A 21,168-nucleotide genomic window follows, 5' to 3' on the forward strand; every position below is an offset into this window, starting at 1 on the left:
CTATATGTAAACCATCTGTATTAACATCACTTCCACTCCGAGGGATTTTCTTTGTCATGATTAACCTGCACAGATATGTCTCCTGTGATATTAACGATGCACTATAATTAAAACAGTTCAGTGGGCTAAGGGTCGTTAAGCTGGAACTCTTTTTTTGGTTACACGTTGAGCCATATTTGGTTCCAGGTAGAAACATTTTGGGTTCTACATGGAAGCGATTCTTGTTTTAATGCTGTGTATTTGGCATATTCATTTTCATTACAGACATCCATTTGCAATACCACCAGCCTATGAAGTCGATATGATCTGCTCTTTCACCTTTGCTGACCTCCATAATTAGATCTTGGGTGGGGCTTTGGGCTGCACGCATTCCACCAACTCCTACCCACCCTACGCGCTTCCTCCCACCTCATTCTGAGCCTCATGCGCTGGTTGGTGGATGTGTTTGTGTCCAAGCATACGAAGTGACAAATCACCAATATCGGTAGTTACAATGTACGGAGCGTCTTCACAGCAGTGCTTTCTTCAAAAAAGTTAGGTAAGATATGTTTAAATTTTTTTAAGGAGTTTCCTCGCTAGTGATGTGCTATAATGAAAACAAATTAGGAGTACATTTGCAGAAAGGGTAGCCTCGTTTGTGCTTTGATTCCGTTATGCATAGTTGACTTCCTGAGCTCTGTGAGCAGCGCACGAGCCCACACCAAAGCGCTTAGGAATGATCTTTCACATCAATGTCTAAGTTATTGCAGTCCACCACTTTTTTATCTACCCACTTTCACGGCAGAAATATATTTAATATTAAGTTCAGCAGCTGAAATTCAGTTGCGCGAATGTCATTAAAATGTCAACATTTCATTGCATTGAATTCCAGCATCATCTACATTCGTACAATATGAATTATCTCCATACATTTCGTTATCCTGTTCTGTGTTGAAGATTGGAAATGCCGAACCGAACCGCTGTCCAGGGTTCTGAAATCTCCGTTAATACCTAGATGTGTTCACTTTTGAATAGTGGATCTAAAATAGCTTTGCCTTGGAACCCAAATTTGGATCGCGAATTCTTTAGAAATTACATTAAACCAGATAAGGTATTTTGTCATTCCATTTTGGTATTATATGTAGCAATTATGATAGCAAAGAACAACATTGTCAATTGTTCATGTTCAATTGTTCATGTCATAAATTCCATATAGCTCATGTTCTTGATATTTAACTCAAACATACATTCAAAACCTTTAGTTGTTAAACCAGTGCTTAAGGCTAAAAGTGCAGATGGTTTACGTTGCTTCTTCACTAGTCTGAGAAGGCTGTAATTTTTCCTTGATCTCAATATGTTGCTATATCTAGTCTTGTCCAGTGTTTTTGACCGGAGGTAAGTATTTTTCTATTGCACACTCTATGCATTCTCTCAATCAGCTTTATGAAGCAGTCACCTACACTTTCAATTATGGGTGTGCCTTGTTATTAAAAATTAATTTGTGGAATTTCCTTTTGTCTTATGCGTTAGGGTGGGTATACAGAGGGTGACAACGGAGAGTGGGCATACAGAAGACCATCATCATGTCTGTACTGTAGTAGTCCATATTATTAGGAACAACTCAACTAAGCAAAGAATGAAGACAGTCCATCATTACTTTAAGACATGAAAGTCGGTCAATCTGGATAATCTAAAGTGCAGTCAGAGAAACCATCCAAATACAATGATGAAAAAGGCTCTCATGAGAACCATTACAAGTAAGACCCAGCAGAGGATAAGTTAATTAGATTTACCCAGCTCAGAAGTTGGCAATTAACTGCACCTCAGATTGCCGCTGAAATAAATGTTTCGCAGAGTTCAGGTAACAGACACATTTTAACATCAGTTGTTCAGAAGAGACTATGTGAATCAGGCCTTTATGGGAGTATCACTGCAAAGAAATGACTATGACACCAGTGAGAATAAAGAAACTTGCTTGGGCCAAGAAAAAAATAATACTTTAGACGATTGGAAGAAGACTGGTGGAAATCTGTCCTTTGTTCTGATGTCTGAGTCCAAATATGTGTTTTTTTGGTTCTAACCACTGTGTCTTTGTGAGATGCAGAGTGGGTGAACGGATGATCTCCACATGTGTGGTTCCCACCGTGAAGCATGGAGGAGTGATGGTGTGGGGTGAAGCGTGGAGGAGGAGGTGTGATGGTCTGGGGTGAAGCATGGAAGAGGAGGTGTGATGGTGTGGGGGTGCTTTGCTGGTAATACTGTTTGTGATTCATTTAGAATTCAAGCCGCACCCAACCAGCATTGCCACCACAGCATTCTGCAGAAATACGGCATCCCATCTTGTTTGCGCTTAGTGGGACTATCATTTGATTTTCAACAGGACAATGACCCATAATAAACCTCTAGGCTGCGTAAAGGCTGTTTGACCAAAAAGCAGAGTGATGGAGTGCTGCATCAGATAACCTGGCCTCCACAGTCACCCAACCTCAACCCAGAGGTGGATTGGGATGACTTGGACTACAGAGTGAAGGAAAACCAGCCGACAAGTGCTTAGGCTATGTGAAAATTTCCTTAAAAAAAAACTCCTTAAAAAAAGCAATCTGGGTGATTGTCATGAAGTTGGTTAAGAGAATGCCAAGAGTGTGCAAAGCTGTCATCCAGGCAATGGGTGGTTAATTTGAAAAATCTAAAATATAAACGTGTTTTGATTTATTGTAAAATAATTGAAAATAGTAAAAATAAAAAAATTATCTTTAATGTGTAGGTGTGTCCAAACCTTTGACGGGTACTGCATTAAACATTGTCTTTAAACACCTGTTCAAGTGTCTGTTAATGATAAAATAAAATACTACCATCAAGAAGAAATCTTAATAAATACATTTTGTGTAATCTAATCAGAAATCTTTATAATTACACAATTTCTGCTGTGCAGAAGGATCTCATACGATAACAAGGTTATTTTAAAACATTTCTTTAATGCAAAATGCTGAAGAAAACTCCCAAAATGTCCTAAACATTTTCTTAGAAAAGTATTCATTTTTGACAAAGTATTGAAAAAGTATGTTTTTTTGGCAAATGGAAAAACATATTGCTCTATATGCCTTTAAAGATGGAAAAAATTACATTTACATAGTTTTCGTATTAACAGAATTTATTGAAATATGGTATTTGGGGACTGTTTGGACAGTTCCAATTACTTTCCTAAGAGACTTTCCCAATTACTTTCAATAAAACTAGATCTAGATGAAGAGAAAACAACAACACATTTTGGAAATGTGTCTAAGGACCTAAACCTCTCTGAGAAAGTGTTTGTCTGTCAAATTGAATGAGTATCTTGCTCACTCAACGAGAATGAGGAAGAGCTGAAAGGAAGGCTATGCCATGAGATTGTTCAGCCAATACTTTTATTCAATACTTTGAATACTGTGCTTTTTGTATTTTTGTCATTATGGAGTATTGTGTGTCGATTGTTGGCAGAACATATTGATCATAATTTATGTTCAATAAAAAACAAGATGTGTAGAAAGTGAAGGGATCTGAATTATTTCCAAAGGCACTGTATATTTTTATATATGTATATGTACAGTGTGTTCAGAAAGTAATGAGCACTCAGGGGAGAAAGGCCTTGGTCAGGGAGGTGACCAACAACCCAATGATCACTCTGAAAGAGATCCAGAGTTCCTGTGTTGAGATGGGAGAACCACTCCTCAGTAAAAGACACATGATAGCCTGTCTGGATGTTGCCATGATAAACAAGATTCTCTTGTCTGATCAAAAAAAGATTGAACTCTTTGGCCGGAATAGCAAGCGTCACATCTCGATGAAGCCAGGTACCACTAATCACCGGGCCAATACTTTGTTGTGATTGAGGGAGAGATGAATGGAGTGAAGTACAGACAGATCCTTGATGAAAACCTATTCCAGAGCGCTCAGGACGTCAGACTGGGGCGAAGCTTCATCTTCCAACAGGACAATGACCAAGACAACACATGACTGGCTTCAGGACAGGTCTGTGAATGTCTTTGAGTGGCTCAGCCAAAGCCCAGACGTGAACCCAATGAAGTATCTCTGAAGAGACCTAAAATGTCTGTGCAATGACATTCCCCATCCAACCTTATAGAGCTCAAAAGGATCTGCAGTGAAGGATGGGAGAAAGTCACCAAATACTGGTGTGCACAGCTTGTAGCATCCTACCCAAGAAGATCTGAGGATGTAATTGCAGCCAAATTGCTTCAGCAAAGTATTGAGTGAGTCTAAACATTTATGTAAATAAGATTTCATTAAATTAATTAGCCAAAAAAATCGAAAAACATTTTTTGCTTGTCATTATGGGGTATTGTTTGGAGATTGATGTGGACAATTCTTTTGTCTGTTTAGAGTAAATTTATAACGTAACAAAATGTTGAAAAAACGAAGGGGTCTGAATACTTTCCCAAAATAAAAATCAGAAAACATTACAATTTCTCAGAAAAAAGAAAGACAAAACAACAATGCTGTGGTTGCATGAATGTGTAAATCCCTCAACTAAGACTTTGTGGAAACAGACGTCTGTTTGGAGAGGTCTCGGTTAACCTAGCATCTCTTAAGATTGCATTGTTTCCCGCCACTCTTTGCAGCACAGTTTGCGCCCCAAAATAGAGCTTTTTGCCCTCGTGTTTTGTGCAAGCCTAAAACAGACAAAATAAATTGTACTATTAAAATGTTTTATAACTTCTACTTTTACTTTACTCAAACCCTCAATAACATGGGATACATGTTAACCCCCCCCCACACACACAGACACACACTGTATGTTCATTGATTTTTGGTTCTGTTTAGTCTGTTTGTATGGTCTTTAAGTCGTTTCACCTGTGTCTCGTTTACCCCTCATTATTTCCCTATATAAGTTCCTCCTAGTGTTTCCTGTCAGTCATTGTTTCATGTAACATTCCTGTCTCCTTTCCCTGGTGGTTCCCTGTGATAACTTTTATTAAAGAACCTTTGTTTGATCATCTCTGTGTCTGTGTCCTCCACAGATCGTTACAACAACACACTTTTTCAATTAAACAGAAGTTGTCTAGCTTTTAGATATAACAGCTGTATGGTTCAATTCCCTCAACTATAACACGTGTTTAGTTGCTCTGATCTGGCGGTCTGAATAAACACGTACGTAAACGGTATGTCTGTGTTAGTGTTCCTCTGGCTCTTTATAAATTAAACACAAAATGGATTTATTTAGTGGTATTATTTAGTTGATGGTTGTACTTTAAATATTTTGCTGTTACTCAAGAAACACCATTGTATCTTTTCAACCCACCATACATCCACAACTATCTTCTTTCTGTCTTTATAAGCAATTTTTTACCTGAGGAATTAAAATGTTACCTCAGTAATTTCTTTAATGTTATCATTGCTATTACTGGTTCACAATTTATAATTTTTTCAAGAGACAGCCCTGAAGAACATGCTGATTGATATTCAGAATGATTGGTTCAGTAAAATCCCTTATGTAGTCTCAATTATGGCTTCAGTAATGCAGTGGTGTGCCTGCTGTTATTTTAATAGGTTGATAGAAGTAAAGCCTTAATGGGTAAAGATAGGACAATAGTTCCCAAAGGCAGCATGAAATGTGGATTTAGCAAAAAGTAGTATTTTTCCTTGAAAAGGACATTAAAACTACTTGTTATCTCTGTGAATGTAACAACCATCAACAATTCCCTCCAGTAATTTTAGGAGGAATTGAAGTCGTTTTAAAGTCCTTCAAAAGGACTTTAAAACTACTTGTTATCTCTGTGAAAGTCAATAGTTATTCACTGCAGTAATTTTAGGAGGAATTGAAGTCGTTTTGTGTCAGACGGAGCTGTGATGGAGGGATAATGTGCTGGTGCTCGGCATGGCACCGCAGCGTAAAGGCAATCACTACACGTAAACAATACGTTGACATTTCACAAGATAATCCCTTCGTCGCGCGGGAGGAAGAGAAGGACAGTCAGCACACACTTGACTGAATCAAAACACAGTCTTCAGTTCTTCTGAAGACGAGTTGGTGTGCTGTATAACAACCAATCAATGTCTACTCTCTCTCTCTGTAGGATTGCCTCTTGATTGTTTTTGGTCTAACCCAAGTATTATCTCTCTTGATTGGATAATCTTGCAAAGTTGAGAATTTTAACTGGATCTTGGCACAGTCACAAACACTTTATTGACTTGAATCAATAGGTTTTCCTGCATTTACTGACATCTTGGAGCCACGTATACACACGTATACACACGCACACACATGCACACGTAAGCGCACAAAGACACAAAAAAAGCTCTTAAACAAGATTAAAAACAAGACCATTTCAACATGCAATAAAAAATATTGTTCTTCTGATCTTTTCTCCCTCCCCCTTCCTGTCTCCCTCCCCCCTTAGGATCCACCATGACACATACTCAGCAGCCCAACAGCTCCAACAGCTCAGAGGTCTGGAACACCACTTTCTCCGACTCCTCCAGGGACACCCAGGACCCCCTCCACCCGCCCAATCCCAGACAGAACATCACCTATGTGGATTTCTACCTCCACGAACCCTCTGTGGCGGCCATCTTCATCGTGTCCTACCTGCTCATATTCCTTGTGTGTATGGTGGGAAATGGCGTGGTGTGTTTCATCGTGCTACGGAGCAAGAACATGAAGACGGTCACCAACCTCTTCATTCTAAACCTGGCCGTTAGTGATCTTCTGGTGGGCATGTTTTGCATGCCAACCACGCTGGTGGACAACATAATAACAGGTTGGTAGCCAAAGACCAACCCTATCCCTAGCCGCAAACCTAACCACAACAAGTCTCAACACTAATCCCAGTTTCAACCATAAACCCTAATCTCAACCACAGCTTCAATTGTAACCATAACCCTAAACCCTAGTCTCAACCGTAACCCAAACTCGAATCCTAGCTTAATACCTACCCTCCACCTCCACCTAAAACACGGTAACCTCAAGCGAGGCAATCCTGTCAGCAAACAGCTTCTTAGTGTGTACCTCCTCTGCCCATGGGATTATTGCATCGCTGACATGGCGTTGTCGGCACTGGGGTTGTTTTCTTGAAGGACTCTGTAAACGTTTTCTGACAGCTGGTAGGTCTAATGGATGAAATAAATGTTAAGTGTGCCAACAATGGCCGCTTCTATACCTATAGTACTTACTGTAAGTGGCACAGTCATGAGTTTTGAGTGCATGTAGTGCCGTCGATGTTCATCCATTTTCTGTTTGTCAAATTATTATCATGCAGCATGTCTTTCTGAGTATTCCCTTTATACGGTTCTTATTAACGTATGTTTATGCTTGAAGTGTCATCTTATTGACCTGTTTCATACGAAAAGGCGTTTTACGCTCAGGATCCACTTCACACATTGCTCGATATTTGTCCCTGAAGTCTCTTGTCCAAGCACATCTGGACCTTAATATGTGTGTCTAATAACAGGTTGGCCTTTCGGAAGTTTAGTGTGTAAACTGAGTGGGATGGTTCAAGGCATATCAGTGTCAGCTTCTGTCTTCACTCTGGTGGCGATAGCTGTCGACAGGTAAGGTTCCTTACCAAATTATTCCTTTGCTGAATTAAACTGTGTGTGTTTGTGTGTGAGTATGTGTCTGTGCATGTGTGAGTAAAATTTTTGGGAAAATTAGCATGAGCTTTATTCTATTAGAAGCTGAATTACTTAAAAGTTAATGTGTCTTTCTGTTTGTGTGTGTTAGTTGAATTATTACCTCTGACATATCATCAATACAGCCAATAGAGACGTTTTCACATAGATTCACCTTATACTCTCCTCTCCTGCCTTCTCTCTTCTGGAAGGTTCCGCTGCATTGTCTACCCCTTCCAGCAGAAGCTGACCATCTCCACCTCAACCCTAATCATCGTCATTATTTGGGTGCTGGCTATCTCCATTATGTGTCCCTCAGGGGTCATGCTCCAGGTATATTGTATATTGTTTTATTAATAAATTGTTTCCAAAGGGACACCTAATTCAAAATCTGAGGTTAAAGATCATTTCCAAACACATCAAGAAAAATATAATAATAAAATTCAAATAAAAAATTCCACCCAAATCTGGGTACACAATCAGTCTGTAGTAAGCATCGAAGCACGCTTTCATCGCTAAAATAATAATTTTTGAAAAACAAAGTTCCATCTTTGAAGACCCTGAAATCAATCCAATCATTTAATCTAATCCAAGGTGACCAAGGAGCAACGGGTCCTCATCCTGCTTGGAGACAGCTACAACGAGACCCGCCCCTTCTTCTGGTGCCGTGAGAACTGGCCCAATCAGGAGATGAGGAAGATATACACCACCGTCTTATTTGCTAACATCTACCTGGCTCCGCTGTCACTAATTGTCATCATGTATGCCCGCATCGGATTCACCCTCTTCAAGACCGCCGTGCCCACCTCAGGCGGGGGCAGCGGCAGCAGGGACGGGACGAAGCCCGGCCCGGACAACCATCGCCACGCGGTGTCGAAGAAGAAGAAGCGGGTGATCAAGATGCTGCTGGTGGTGGCGTTGCTCTTCATCCTGTCATGGCTGCCACTGTGGACGCTGATGATGCTGAGCGACTACGCCAGCCTGACAGCCAGGCAGCACCGCGTCGTCAACATCTACGTTTACCCGATGGCTCACTGGCTGGCCTTCTTCAACTCCTCCGTCAACCCCATCATTTACGGCTTCTTCAACGAGAACTTCCGGCGGGGCTTCCAGGCCGCGTTCAAGTTCCAGCTGTGCTCCTCTGACACGGAGCACCGGAAGACCTACTCGCACCGTATCCAAGGCAACGCCATTTTACCAGCAAACCTGCACTTACCCACTGGGCCTAGTTCACTGGGGTCGGGCTTGGCTGTGGTGAATGGGAAGGGCACGGTTCGGGGGGAGGACGTTGGGCGGACATCGGATGGGCAGACGTCGGGGAGCAACGTGAACGAGCAGGATCTGGTCATGGAGGACCTGGAGAAGGTATCCCATATTTAAACAGCAACTGTATGCTTTAAGTGCCATTTGAACGTTCGCTGGACATTCTGTACTCATGCTGTGCCGTACACGTTTAGGACGCGGTGAAGGTATTGCTGATAACATGCCCGCCATAAAGACCTGGAGATGCAAACACCACACTGACACCCCATGAACCATGTAATACACGCGGAGAGGAAGTCCTGGATATAAACACTGAATTTGAACTGTGATGCACTTATATGCCATTAGGACATGTAGTGCTCATCAGGTTTTAGTGTACTATCTACACATACTGAGCACAGAGGACAGCTCCGGCCATAGGGTAGAGTATGCAGGTACTTTCATGGTATTCATTAGGATTGACAATGCAACCACGCACAGATAGACCCTTGAGGGTTAATGTGATGACATCTTAATTTTCCCGTTACCCATTAAGGAAAAAGGGAAAATAGGATTCTTCCCCCCACGGCACAATATCTGATTGGGTTGGTTTCACTCATGGTCTCCTACTCGTACAGACATCTGCATAGGATAGGCATGCGCTTCCTGTCAAAACATCTGTTTTTTTTGTGGAGGATGCTTGATTCCATACAGAGACACTGATTGTAGTGTAGAGGGACAATAATTACCAAGGAACTATTTCCATGCTTTTCAGGTTTTACAGGAAGTTGTCGTCAGCAGTATACATTAGTTGATTCATGCAAGCCTTCATTACGTTCTATTACACTAAAATCGATAGAGAAATAGACATGACTGGGAAAAAATACCATAAGCTACAGATAGATTTGAAAATATGTAATTAAGCACTTTTCCGTTCTTGAGGAAAATTCCATTCTGATCTTAACCGTGATTAAGATATGAGCTTCAGCTGATGTTTAAGGGGATACATCTGCTTTCTTTTCCTTCTGCAGGTAATATATGACCTATGAAACACACAGAATGTCTCAAAAGAAGGTGCACTCAACCTTATTTCAGCCGTGCAGCAGCCAGTGGACACCAAGCAAATGAAATTGGGTCAATGAAAGTTCCAAGAGCATGCATTAGGTTGCGCAACCTTTTTTTTACCATGCAAATACTGTACTACAAGAGCATGGACTTCTAAGCCAGAGAATATATTGCACACTCAGTTTTACAGAAATAGTTGTACATTTTAAGTTAATTCTGAAAACAGTTTATTTTTTTCATCAATGGGTGCACAAATGTTGCGTTGTTTGTGTGTGTTTTCTGCCATTGCTTGCAGTGCCTGAATGGGGAGAGAACAACACTGTGTCTGGGTGTATCAAGGTGACACCGTTATTAGTTGTTTACATAACCTATTCGCAGAGGTGTTAAATGTAAAAAGTAGGTGTACTTCCTCGAAAAATACTTTGCTGTGTTCACCAGGTGGGGGAAGTTTAGATTTAAGGCCTAAATAAAATGCCTTCACATGGTCATTTTGATCTTAATTAGGATTTTCCTTCGCCTGGTAAACACAGCAAAATACTTCTAAGTTGTACTTTTGCACCTGTGCCTATATGATATGTTACCTTCTGCCGGTGAACACTGGTCCCTGGGTGACATTAACATGCCTGGCGGTCGGAGGGGCTTCCCACTGGTCACCTGTATCCTGGTGGCTCCGCCAGAACCTAACGTGCCAAAAGTTAACCTACCAATGTATCAGGGCAGCCTGATAGCCCAAGGCTACAACTAACCATACATTACGTCTACAACCTTGGTCATTCATGCTGGCTAATCAGTCAACGGTTGGCATGTTGTGTAGCAGTTACCCATACTTGGTTTTTCTCGGTTTTGATAAATTCCCTGAGGGCTCCCGACTGGTGACTGGGAACATTTTAGGGTAGCGTCTCACACTTGAAGAGGACATCTCATTGGTTGTCACAGATGATATGCGTGGGTTCAGCCATGGCTGGTGGACAACAGTTGAAGAACAGGGGATTCTTGCAGTGCTTCACTCCACACCTCCCTGTTGGGAGGTGGGTGTGGGAGGCTGGATGGATGCCTGGGTTACTGGCTGTACTCCAGATATCTCAGAGATGTGAGGGAGAGTGAGGCTGGAACCTTGATGGATGAGGACCTAGATGGTGACCGTTCAGAAGCTACCACAGACAACCTTTCCTCCAGTCAGTGGGGATGTGTTCTGGATGGTGTGTATGGGGGGAACTCAGAGCCAAGGCTGAGGTGATATGACTAATCTATTTCCTTGGGACTGTGACTGGATGAGAACATGACCTGCACACTTAGACGGGTCTGGGAGTAAAAGGGATGGAATCGACCAATGATTGACCAATGTACTTGTTGGATGCAGTGAAGAATATTCAGATTTTGGTGTTTGTTTTTTTGTTTTTAAATAGCGGTGTTTGAATAGTTACTTTTAACGATGAGTGAACCAGGTTTTATGTGCCAAAATGTAGTTACCTCTTCTGAAAGTCAGGAATAATTGTTACTCTGACTGTAATCTATCGTTGTTCTAATACAAAGACAATACAACTTAACAACATCATTTAAAGGTAATCTTCACACTGCGTGTTGAATTATGTATGCATGCTTTACTCTGTTGGGAAATGTTTGTCCTGCTGCAAAATCGGTGATAGTATTTTGCTATATTTTCCCCTTCATGGAATTTAGTTCCCAAGCAGTTATGACAGCTGACTCACTGACATTGTTGGGAAGTAGATGGATTTGCTTAGGACCTCATTATTGTATAAATATAATATGTATCATGGCCCTCAGAGTCATGAAATGTATGATCGGTTGGGTGTCGCTGTCATGAAACAAAGGGGGCCACAATTTGTCGTGAAGTGATGCATAGTAGCTGGTATTGTGATTGTCTGATCTAAGAAATGTGCTTCATGAAGTAATACCTCAGCTTGTCATTGACGATGAGTTCACCCCCCACAGTCTGGGATGGTACTATTTATAGACAGGCAGGATCGCATGCACACACACTGTGGCTAAACCTAATAAATAATGGGTTCTTTTATTTCTAGAAAAAATGTCAAATGCTGTGCTATATTGTTTTGTTGTGTTGATGTGTGTCTGGCTTTAATGCAAACGATGTGAGCGCTGGGTGAGCTTGTCATTGCTGATAAAGTGGAACAGGCTGGTTTAGAAATCTAATCCGCACATTTTGTCACACTTGCATAACACAACATATTTAGACGTTCCCAGTAAAATGCTTACAATAAACACCTCAGAAATCAACTTGGAAAATTAGTTCCTGAGTCAGTGAGTTTGTGAATGTGTGTACACTTTGAGTTGCACTTAAGCAACTCTTTTTACATATTCTCAATTGAATTGAGGTCTGCTCTTTGACTGGGCCACCCCTGGACTTTGACACGTTTTTTTAAGCCACTACATTGTGGCTTTGGTTGTATAATTCGGGTCTTTGTCCTGCAGGAAGATGAAAGATGAACCTTCAAGTCCCAAGTTTCCTGCAGACTTCATCATGTTTTCTTACAGATTGCCTCCATTTTACCCAGCATCTATAGACTACTCTGCTCCATGGATAAAGGTGTCTGTAAATGCTTGATAGATTATTTACAGACAATCAGTAACATTTTATCTAACCATCTACAAACCCTTATCCTAACCTTAAACTTTATACTAACCCTAACCTTAACCCTTCCCCTAAAACTTCTAAACCTAACCCTAACTTTACCAAGAAGTTGCTTATCAACCGATAGTTTGTTGATTTTTTTTTTTTAACTATAAAACATCTACATATGGAAATTGGGACTCTCAAAATGAAGTTTAACTGAACCGTATTCTGGATTTGCTTTTGTCACGGTTAGGTGAGCAGCAGCGCCACCGTTACGTGCACCTTCAGTTCCCATATTACACGAACACTTCCCGGTCTGTCACATGTTTCCAGTCTTCCACACCAGGTCCCAATTGAGCTAATTTGTATGTGTTTAAATGTTTCCCCTCTGCTCCCCACATTGTGGATATTGTTGCTGTTATGTTTGTTCGGTTAGCGGTGAGTGGTGCTTGTTTGTACTGTTGAAGTTTGCTAGTTAAGACGCGTTGTCGCGCACCTTTCTTTTCATCAGTATATTAGTTATCGTTGTCCGTTCGTGTTCGGTTTTGTTTGTTTTTGATTAAACTCCACGAACGAGAGAAATGCCTGCGCCTGGTTCCTTAACCAACACTACACCACAACTAAAACATTACAGCTTTGAATGTTGCTTTGTGTACAGGATGTCAATTTTATTAAGAATTGTGCTACCCAACTGTGGGACCTCCCTGAGACCGGTGTATTTACCCTGAGATCATGTGAATCCCCTTGATTACACTCAGGCGGGCTCCATTCTACTAATTACGAGACTTCTAAAGAAAATTGTTGGCACCAGAGCTCATTCAGGCATGTCGAAGCAACAGTGTGCAGTTATTTTTTGTTTTATACTTAAATAATTTAGAACAATTTGAAGAGTTTTATTTTTCACTTTGACTTTAGGGGCGTTTTTTTAGTTGATCAGTGGGAAAAAACATTAATGGATTAAAAACCATTAGTGGATTAAAAACCATTTTGGTTTAATGTTGTAACCGTAGAATGTGAAAAGTCCAAGGGGGTGAATATTTTTGAGAGTCACGGTTAGTCTAGATGTTAAAGGTTTGTGAAAAGTGTAATTAATCAACTGTGTAGTCAAGATCTGTGCCATAGTGTCCATATATTATAATACCAGAGTGATTTTCAGTTATATGAGCTTGTTTTTCAAACAAGTTAACTTAAATCTATTTGAAAACACATGCTCACATGACCTAAATCCTTTTTTTTTTCTAACAAAAAGTCACCTAAAATTTACTGTGAATTTGGTTGATTGTGAATTAACATTGACTTGCTAAGAAATAATCAACATAATCAAATTCCCAGAGTGCTTCACTTGGATGTTTGGCTTTAAAAAAATCATTCAACCATGAAGTACTGTTTTCCTGGCCCATATACCTTTTTTCAAAGAGAGGGATCATAAAACAAGTGAAATTCTCCTATAATGCATTCCTGGGCATTAATAAATTCTGTTCAATTAGATAATGACATAAAAATGAAAGAAATTATATTGTTCCAGGTGGGACATTTTATACCTGAAAAACATAAGATGTTATTGTTCAGTCAATGTGTGATTTGCTACAGAATAACCTTTCTGCACTGTCGGATGATGGTCTTCCCAAAAATGAGGAATGAAGTGTCAAGCCTATGTTTTTCCCTGCTGTCATGGTTAGTTTCTACCCTCACCTGGTTGTGTAGGTCTGAACTGGGAACCAATTTATAGGAAAAACCAAAAACCTGCAGACACTCGGCCCTCTGTGGAATCGGTTTGACACCCCTGCTCTAAGGGATCGCCCAGCCACCTCATTTCGGCCGCCTGTATCCGGGATCTTGTCCTTTCGGTCATGACCCAAAGCTCATGACCATAGGTGAGAGAGATTGACCAGTAAATCAAGAGCTTCGCCTTGCGGCTCAGCTCTTTCTTCACCACGACAGACCGATACATCGACCGCATTACTGCAGAAGCTTTAAATGGCCATCATTTCCACAATTTCTAGTGTTATTGTCGGATTCCAAAATGTATTAAAATTATGTTTTCCTCACCAATCTACACACAATAACCCGAAATGACAAAGCATGACCATAGGTGAGAGTAGGAACGTAGATTGACTCAGCTCTTTCTTCACCACGACAGACCGATACATCGACCGCATTACTGCAGAAGTTGCACCGATCCATCTGTCAATCTCCCGTTCCATCCTTCCCTCACTCGTGAACAAGACCCCTAGATACTTAAACTCCTCCACTTGAGGCAGGCACTCCCCACCAACCTGAAGTGGGCGAGCCACCCTTTTCCGACTGAGGACCATGGCCTCGGATTTGGAGGTTCTGATTCTCAACCCCACCGCTTCACACTCGGCTGCAAACCGTCCCAGTGCATGCTGAAGGTCCTGGTTTGAAGGGGCCAACAGGACAACATCATCCGCAAAGAGCAGAGACGAAATTGTGTGGTCCCCAAACCTGACACACTCCGGCCCCTGGCTGCGCCTAGAAATTCTGTCCATAAAAATTACGAACAGAACCGGCGACAAAGGGCAGCCCTGTCGGAGTCCAACATGCACTGGGAACAAGTCTTACTTACTGCCGGCAATGCGGACCAAGCTCCTGCTTCGGTCGTACAGGGACCTGACAGCCCTTAACAAAGGACCCAGGACCCCATATTCGAAGCACCCTCCACAGGATGCCGCGAGGGACACAGTCGAATGCCTTCTCCAAATCCACAAAACACATGTGGACTGGTTGGGCAAACTCCCATGAACCCTCCAGCAACCCGTTGAGGGTATAGAGCTGGTCCAGTGTTCCACGGCCCGGACGAAAACCACACTGTTCCTCCTGAATCCAAGGATCTACTATCGGCCGTATTCTCCTCTCCAGTACCCTGGCATAGACTTTCCCGGGGAGGCTGAGAAGTGTGATCCCCCTGTAGTTGGAACACACCCTCCCCGACCGCCACGCGATGCTGCACAGGCGTGTCAGCCAAGACAGCCCCACAACATCCAGAGACTTGAGGTACTCAGGGCGGATCTCATCCACCCTCGTTGCCTTGCCGCCGATTAGTTTCTTGACTACCTCTGTGACTTCAGCCCGGGTGATGGACGAGTCCACCTCTGAGCCCTCATCCTCCGCTTCCGGCGGGATTGAGGAGATCCTCGAAGTACTCCTTCCACCGCCCGACGACATCCTCAGTTGAGGTCAACAGCTGCCCACCTCTACTGTAAACAGCGTTGGTAGGGCACTGTTTCCCTCTCCTGAGGCGCCGGATGGTTTGCCAGAATCTCTTCGAGGCCAGCCGATAGTCCTTCTCCATGGCCTCACCGAACTCCTCCCAGGCCCAAGTTTTTGCCTCCACAACCAGCCGGGCTGCAGTCTACTTGGCCTGCCGGTACCCGTCAGCTGCCTCAGGAGTCCCACAAGCAAACCAGGCCTGATAGGACTCCTTCTTCCGCTTGACGGCATCCCTTACTTCCGGTGTCCACCACCGGGTTCTGGGATTGCCGCCTCGACAGGCACCGGAAACCTTACGGCCACAGCTCCGAGAGGCCGCTTCGACAATGGCGGTGGAGAACATGGTCCACTCGGACTTGATATCTCCAGCCTCCCTCGGGATCCAGTCGAAGCTCTGCCGGAGGTGGGAGTTAAAGATCTCTCTGACAGGAGACTCGGCCAGACGTTCCCAGCAAACCCTTACAGTACGCTTGGGTCTGCCGAGTCTGTCTAGCTTCCTCCCCCGCCATCGGATTCAACTCACCACCAGGTGGTGATCAGTTGACAGCTCCGCCCCTCTCTTCGCCCGAGTGTCCAAGACATATGGCCGCAGGTCAGATGAAACGACAACAAAGTCGATCATCGACCTACGGCCTAAGGTGTCCTGGTGCCACGTGCACTGATGGACACCTTTATGCTTGAACATGGTGTTCATTATGGACAAACTGTGACTAGCACAGAAGTCCAATAAATGAACACCGCTTGGGTTCAGATCAGGGGGGCCGTTCCTCCCAATCACGCCCCTCCAGGTGTCACTGTCGTTGCCCACGTGGGCGTTAAAGTCCCCCAGTAGAACGATAGTCCCCAGTCTGAGCACTTTCCAGCACCCCTCCCAGAGACTCCAAGAAGGTTTGGGTACTCTGCACTGCCGTTCGGCCCGTAGGCACAAACATCAGTGAGAGACCTATCCCCGACCCATAGGGGCAGGGAAACGACCCTCTCGTTCACCGGGGTAAACTCCAACACATGGCGGCAGAGCTGGGGAGCTATAAGCAAACCCACACCAGCCCAACGCCTCTCACCATGGGCAACTCCAGAGTGGTGAAGAGTCCATCCTCTCTCAAGGAGTGTGGTTCCAGAGCCCAAGCCGTGCGTAGAGGTGATCCCGACTATGTCAAGTCGGAACCTCTCAACCTCACGCACGATCTCAGGCTCCTTCCCTGCCAGCGAGGTGACGTTCCACGTCCCTAGAGCTAGTTTCCATGTTCAGGGATCGGGTTGTCGAGGCCCCCGCCTTTGACTGCTGCCCGATCCTCTCCGCACTCACCCCTTATGGTCCCTCCTGTAGGTGGTGAGCCCACGGGAAGGCGGCCCCACATCGCTCGTTCAGGCTGAGCCCGGCCGGGCCTCATGGGGAAAGGCCTGGCCAACAGGCGCTCGCATACGAGCCCCAACCCCAGGCCTGGCTCCAGGGTGGGGCACCGGCAGCGCCATACCAGGCGACGTCACGGTGCTCAAAATGTAACCCATCATTAAAGGGTTTTGAACCGCTCTTAGTCTGACCCGTCGCCTAGGACCTGTTTGCCTTGGGAGACCCTACCAGGGGCATATAGCCCCAGAAAACATAGCTCCTAGGGTCACTCGGGTACTCAAACCCCTCCACCACGTTAAGGTGCCAGTTCATGGAAAAAAAAAGACGTTTTTGATCCCCGTGTTAAAAAAGCTAGAATTGGGATCATGTACAGGATAATAAGCCACACGAGTGACAAACAACAAAGAACAACATGACCAACTTAACAAACTAAGGATTTGTGGTGACATGGAGACTTCATTCATTGTTTTACTCACTATCGGCTTCCACTGAAAATGTTGCCTGCCTGCCCGTGAAATAAGGATTTGGCTTTGTGAATATAAACACAAGAGGAATACCGATGACTGTTGTGCCAGCTTGTGGTGGCCGAACAAACGGTCATGACCCACGAACAGAGCTTGTGTCTCAGGAGTGGAGAGCAACAGGTGTGTAGCAGAGTGACAAACACTGGGGCCACAGAGGCCCTGGCAAAAACAACAACTGACCCCGGAACAGGAGAAAGTCATCAAAACAAACATCCATTTTAACAAATGCCTCACCACAAGCCTCTTGTCTTGTGTGCAGTCTCATTGTGTTTCTGTTTTTTTGTCTTTAGCTCTTCCTTTCTACCTCTGCCTTTACTATAACCCTCTCCCTGCCATCGCTCACCATCTCACAGCCCTTCTCCATCTAATCCCACAGCACTACACACTAACACACCTCCTTTGACACATATCCACATCCCATCCACCTGTTCTCAATCAAACAGCAAAGTACTCCACTATTTCTGTTTATTTCTGTTGTTGTTGTTGTATTATGCTTCAGCATATTATGCTGGGCCTCATTGACATGTTAAACCATGTAAGACATGCAGTGTCCCCCTCCCCATCTGTTGCCATGTGTGTGTTTAGCTGGGATCTCATGGGCTCATGTAACTTTAATGTAAACTCACTGGCCATTGACAATCTGAATCATGGATGAGGCAGGCGGGTTCTTCTATTTCGGGATGCTTGAATCTGTGCTGAGTGAACACATGGATTTCCTTTCCACAACACGTAAGCCTCTGACTTCTTTATTCGGGCTTATCGGCAACCCAATGGAGGAATTAGACTTTAAGTACTTTCCATAATCTCTGTTTCCTGCCGTTCTATGGCAAATACCACTATTGTCTTTGTAGATTGCGCTGTGGGACTTCAGTGCATGTCTCATTATAAGTCCAAAAATAATGCTTCCACAGATGATTTAAATGTTCATTATAGACTAGAGGACAACATCTCAAAGCCTTAAGGTAATAATAATGATAATACACATCGATCCGCCATAACAGTCTGACCACTGAAGTGAATAACACTGATGATCTCGTTATCATGGCACCTGTCAGTGGGTGGGACATATTATGCAGCAGGTGAACATTATGTCCTCAAAGTTGATGTGTTAGAAGCAGGAAAAATGGGCAAGCGTAAGGATCTGATTGACTTTGACAAGGGCCAAATTGAGATGGCTAGACGACTGGGTCAGAGCATCTTTAAAACTACAGCCATTGTGGGGCGTTCCTGGTCGGCAGTGGTCAGTACCTATCAAAAGTGGTCCAAGGAAGGAAAAGGGGTGAACCGGTGACAGGGTCACGGGCGGCCAAGGCTCATGGATGCACGTGGGGAAGGCTGGGCTGTGTGGTCATTATCTGATCCAACTGACGAGTTACTGTAGCTCAAATTGCTGAAAAAGTTCATGCTGGTACTGATAGAAAGGTGTCCGAACACACAGTGCATCACAGTTTGTTGCGTATGGGGCTGCGTAGCCGTAGACCAGTCAGGGTGCCCATGCTGACCCCTGTCCACTGCCGAAAGCCCCTACAAATGGGCACATGAGCATCAGAACTGGACCACGGAGCAATGGAAGAAGGTGGCCTGGTCTGATGAATCACATTTCACAGTTTGAGGAACACAACAACGAGTTCAAGGTGTTGACTTGGCCTCCAGATTCCCCAGATCTCAATCCAATCGAGCATCTGTGGGATGTGCCGGACAAACAGGTCCGATCCATGGAGGCCCCACCTCACAACATACAGGACTAAAAGGATCTGCTGCTAACGTCTTGGTGCCAGATACCACAGCACACCTTCAGAGGTCTATTGGAGTCCATGCATCGACGGGTCAGGGCTGTTTTGGTGACAAAAGGGGGACCTACACAATATTAGGCAGGTGGTCATAATGTTATGGCTGATCGGTGTATATGCCTTGGCCTCCTCACTTATGACATGGCCATTATTGTGATCAGTGGCCCTTCCAAGCCGTAGTTAAACAGTTAATCATACCCACTTTTCCTGGCGTCCATAATGTTATATGACTTCACCCTACACTGTTGTGTTTATTTAATCGTTAGTGCTTCAGCCTGAAAACATGGAAGACTTTTGACCTCGTCAGGACAGAGATGCCCAATGGATTACCCCCGTGATATTTGTCTTTCTCACCCCTTCTCCCCATCCATCTCTTTTTCTGTCTCACTCCACCCCTCTTTCTTGTTCTCACCCTATCTCTCTCTCCATGTCCCTCACCCTCCCTGCTGCTCTCTCCCTCTAGTTATCTCAAAGTTTTTGTGTCCTGTACTGTAGAATTCTGAGTGTCATTCTTGAATATTCATTCTATTGATGCCACTGTTAATCTGGAATTTGGCTGGAACTAGTGTCTCATGGAATGCCACTAATAGTGTCACAGATTCATCATTCGGTCTTTATACTTCACTTTCAGACACTCAATCACCACACATCTGTACCCCTCTTCCCATCCCCTTGCTTAATCCAATCTTGCAAATGGAAATTCAAAGGATCACTTTTATGTATAAAATAGAACTGATTACGGATTGAACAACAATTGTGCAAAATGTTTACAAGCAAACATTTCTTTACAGTAAGCAGTATAATAGTTGGTAAACACCATCTGCTCTAAAAATTGTTCTCTCTAGGTTTTGCTCAATATATGTTAAATTGAACAGCCTGTCCTGTGCAGACTATACACAATCAGCGGCTGATTTCTGGAGTCAAGTCCAGGACTGGTTGTTACCTGATAATATCAGGATATGATTGGACCTGCAGTTTCTACTGCTGGGGGATTTGAGGGACCACCTTGAATCAATTAAAAATAGAATTTACTTTTGGAGCAATTACAAGAGAAGCATTGCAGATGTAAAGGTTCAAGTCCTCTGGGATGGAGGGATGCATTGCAAGAGGAAATATCAGAAGTGTGGTAGATATCAGGGTAATTGGATGAATTGTCCACAGTTATTAAAAACCCAGCACTTCTGGTAAAGAAGGTAATTCCAAAGAAGTTGGTCAAGTATAGATACTGTAGTACATAGACAATATATCAAACATTGAAACTGAGAAATTGTATTATTTTTGGTAAAATACATTCCCATTATGAATTTGATGCCATCAACACGTTTCAAAAAAAGTTGGGACAGGGGCATGTTTACCACTGTGTTGCATCTTCTTTTAACAACACTCTGTAAGTGTTTGGAGACCAATTGCTGAAAGTGTAATGTATTTCCATTCCTGCTTGATATTGGATTTCAGCTGCTCAACAGTTCGGGGTCTCCTTAGTCATATTTTCCATTTCATAATGCGCCAAATGTTTTCAGTGGGTGAAAGCAGGCATGCCAGTTTAGCACCTGGACTGTTTCACTATGGAGCCCTGCTCTTGTAATACTTGCTTGTTTCAATTTTCTTAGTTTTATTGTACAATTCACAATAAAAGTATAAAGGTATAATCCTTAATATCTGCCAACTGGCACCGCATCTCATGTCTGGATTCTTTCTGAGTACTGTAGCCTGTCTTCTAATTTGTTAAACCACCAGTGACAGGTCAAGTGACAACATAAACACTAGGACTGTATCTAAATCATGAAG

At 43.4% G+C, this 21,168-nt stretch overlaps 1 protein-coding gene across 2 annotated transcripts; it reads left to right on the forward strand.

Annotated features, from left to right (window-relative positions):
* Positions 1-424: 424 nt before the first annotated feature.
* On the forward strand, positions 425-13,062 carry LOC105027272 (neuropeptide FF receptor 2). Of its 2 annotated transcripts, none has more exons than XM_010899302.5 (6): positions 425-538; positions 6,375-6,734; positions 7,425-7,524; positions 7,797-7,917; positions 8,179-8,949; positions 9,858-13,062. In XM_010899302.5, the coding sequence occupies exons 2-6, from the start codon at positions 6,383-6,385 to the stop codon at positions 9,873-9,875; spliced, it is 1,362 nt and encodes a 453-aa protein (XP_010897604.3). In that variant the 5' UTR covers positions 425-538; positions 6,375-6,382; the 3' UTR covers positions 9,876-13,062. The 2 variants fall into 2 exon arrangements, with proteins under 2 accessions (XP_010897604.3, XP_010897603.4); XM_010899301.5 differs by having other exon boundaries at positions 425-533.
* Positions 13,063-21,168: the final 8,106 nt, after the last annotated feature.

The sequence above is a fragment of the Esox lucius genome, chromosome 14, assembly GCF_011004845.1.
Source record: "Esox lucius isolate fEsoLuc1 chromosome 14, fEsoLuc1.pri, whole genome shotgun sequence".
Classification (NCBI taxonomy): Eukaryota; Metazoa; Chordata; class Actinopteri; order Esociformes; family Esocidae; genus Esox; species Esox lucius.

Coding starts and splice junctions, on each gene's coding strand:
- LOC105027272 (XM_010899301.5), top strand. CDS start 440: ATGTGTTTGTGTCCAAGCATACGAAGTGACAAATCACCAATATCGGTA. Junction 7,525..7,796: donor GTGGCGATAGCTGTCGACAG/GTAAGGTTCCTT, acceptor CTCTTCTGGAAG/GTTCCGCTGCATTGTCTACC. Junction 7,918..8,178: donor CCTCAGGGGTCATGCTCCAG/GTATATTGTATA, acceptor ATCTAATCCAAG/GTGACCAAGGAGCAACGGGT.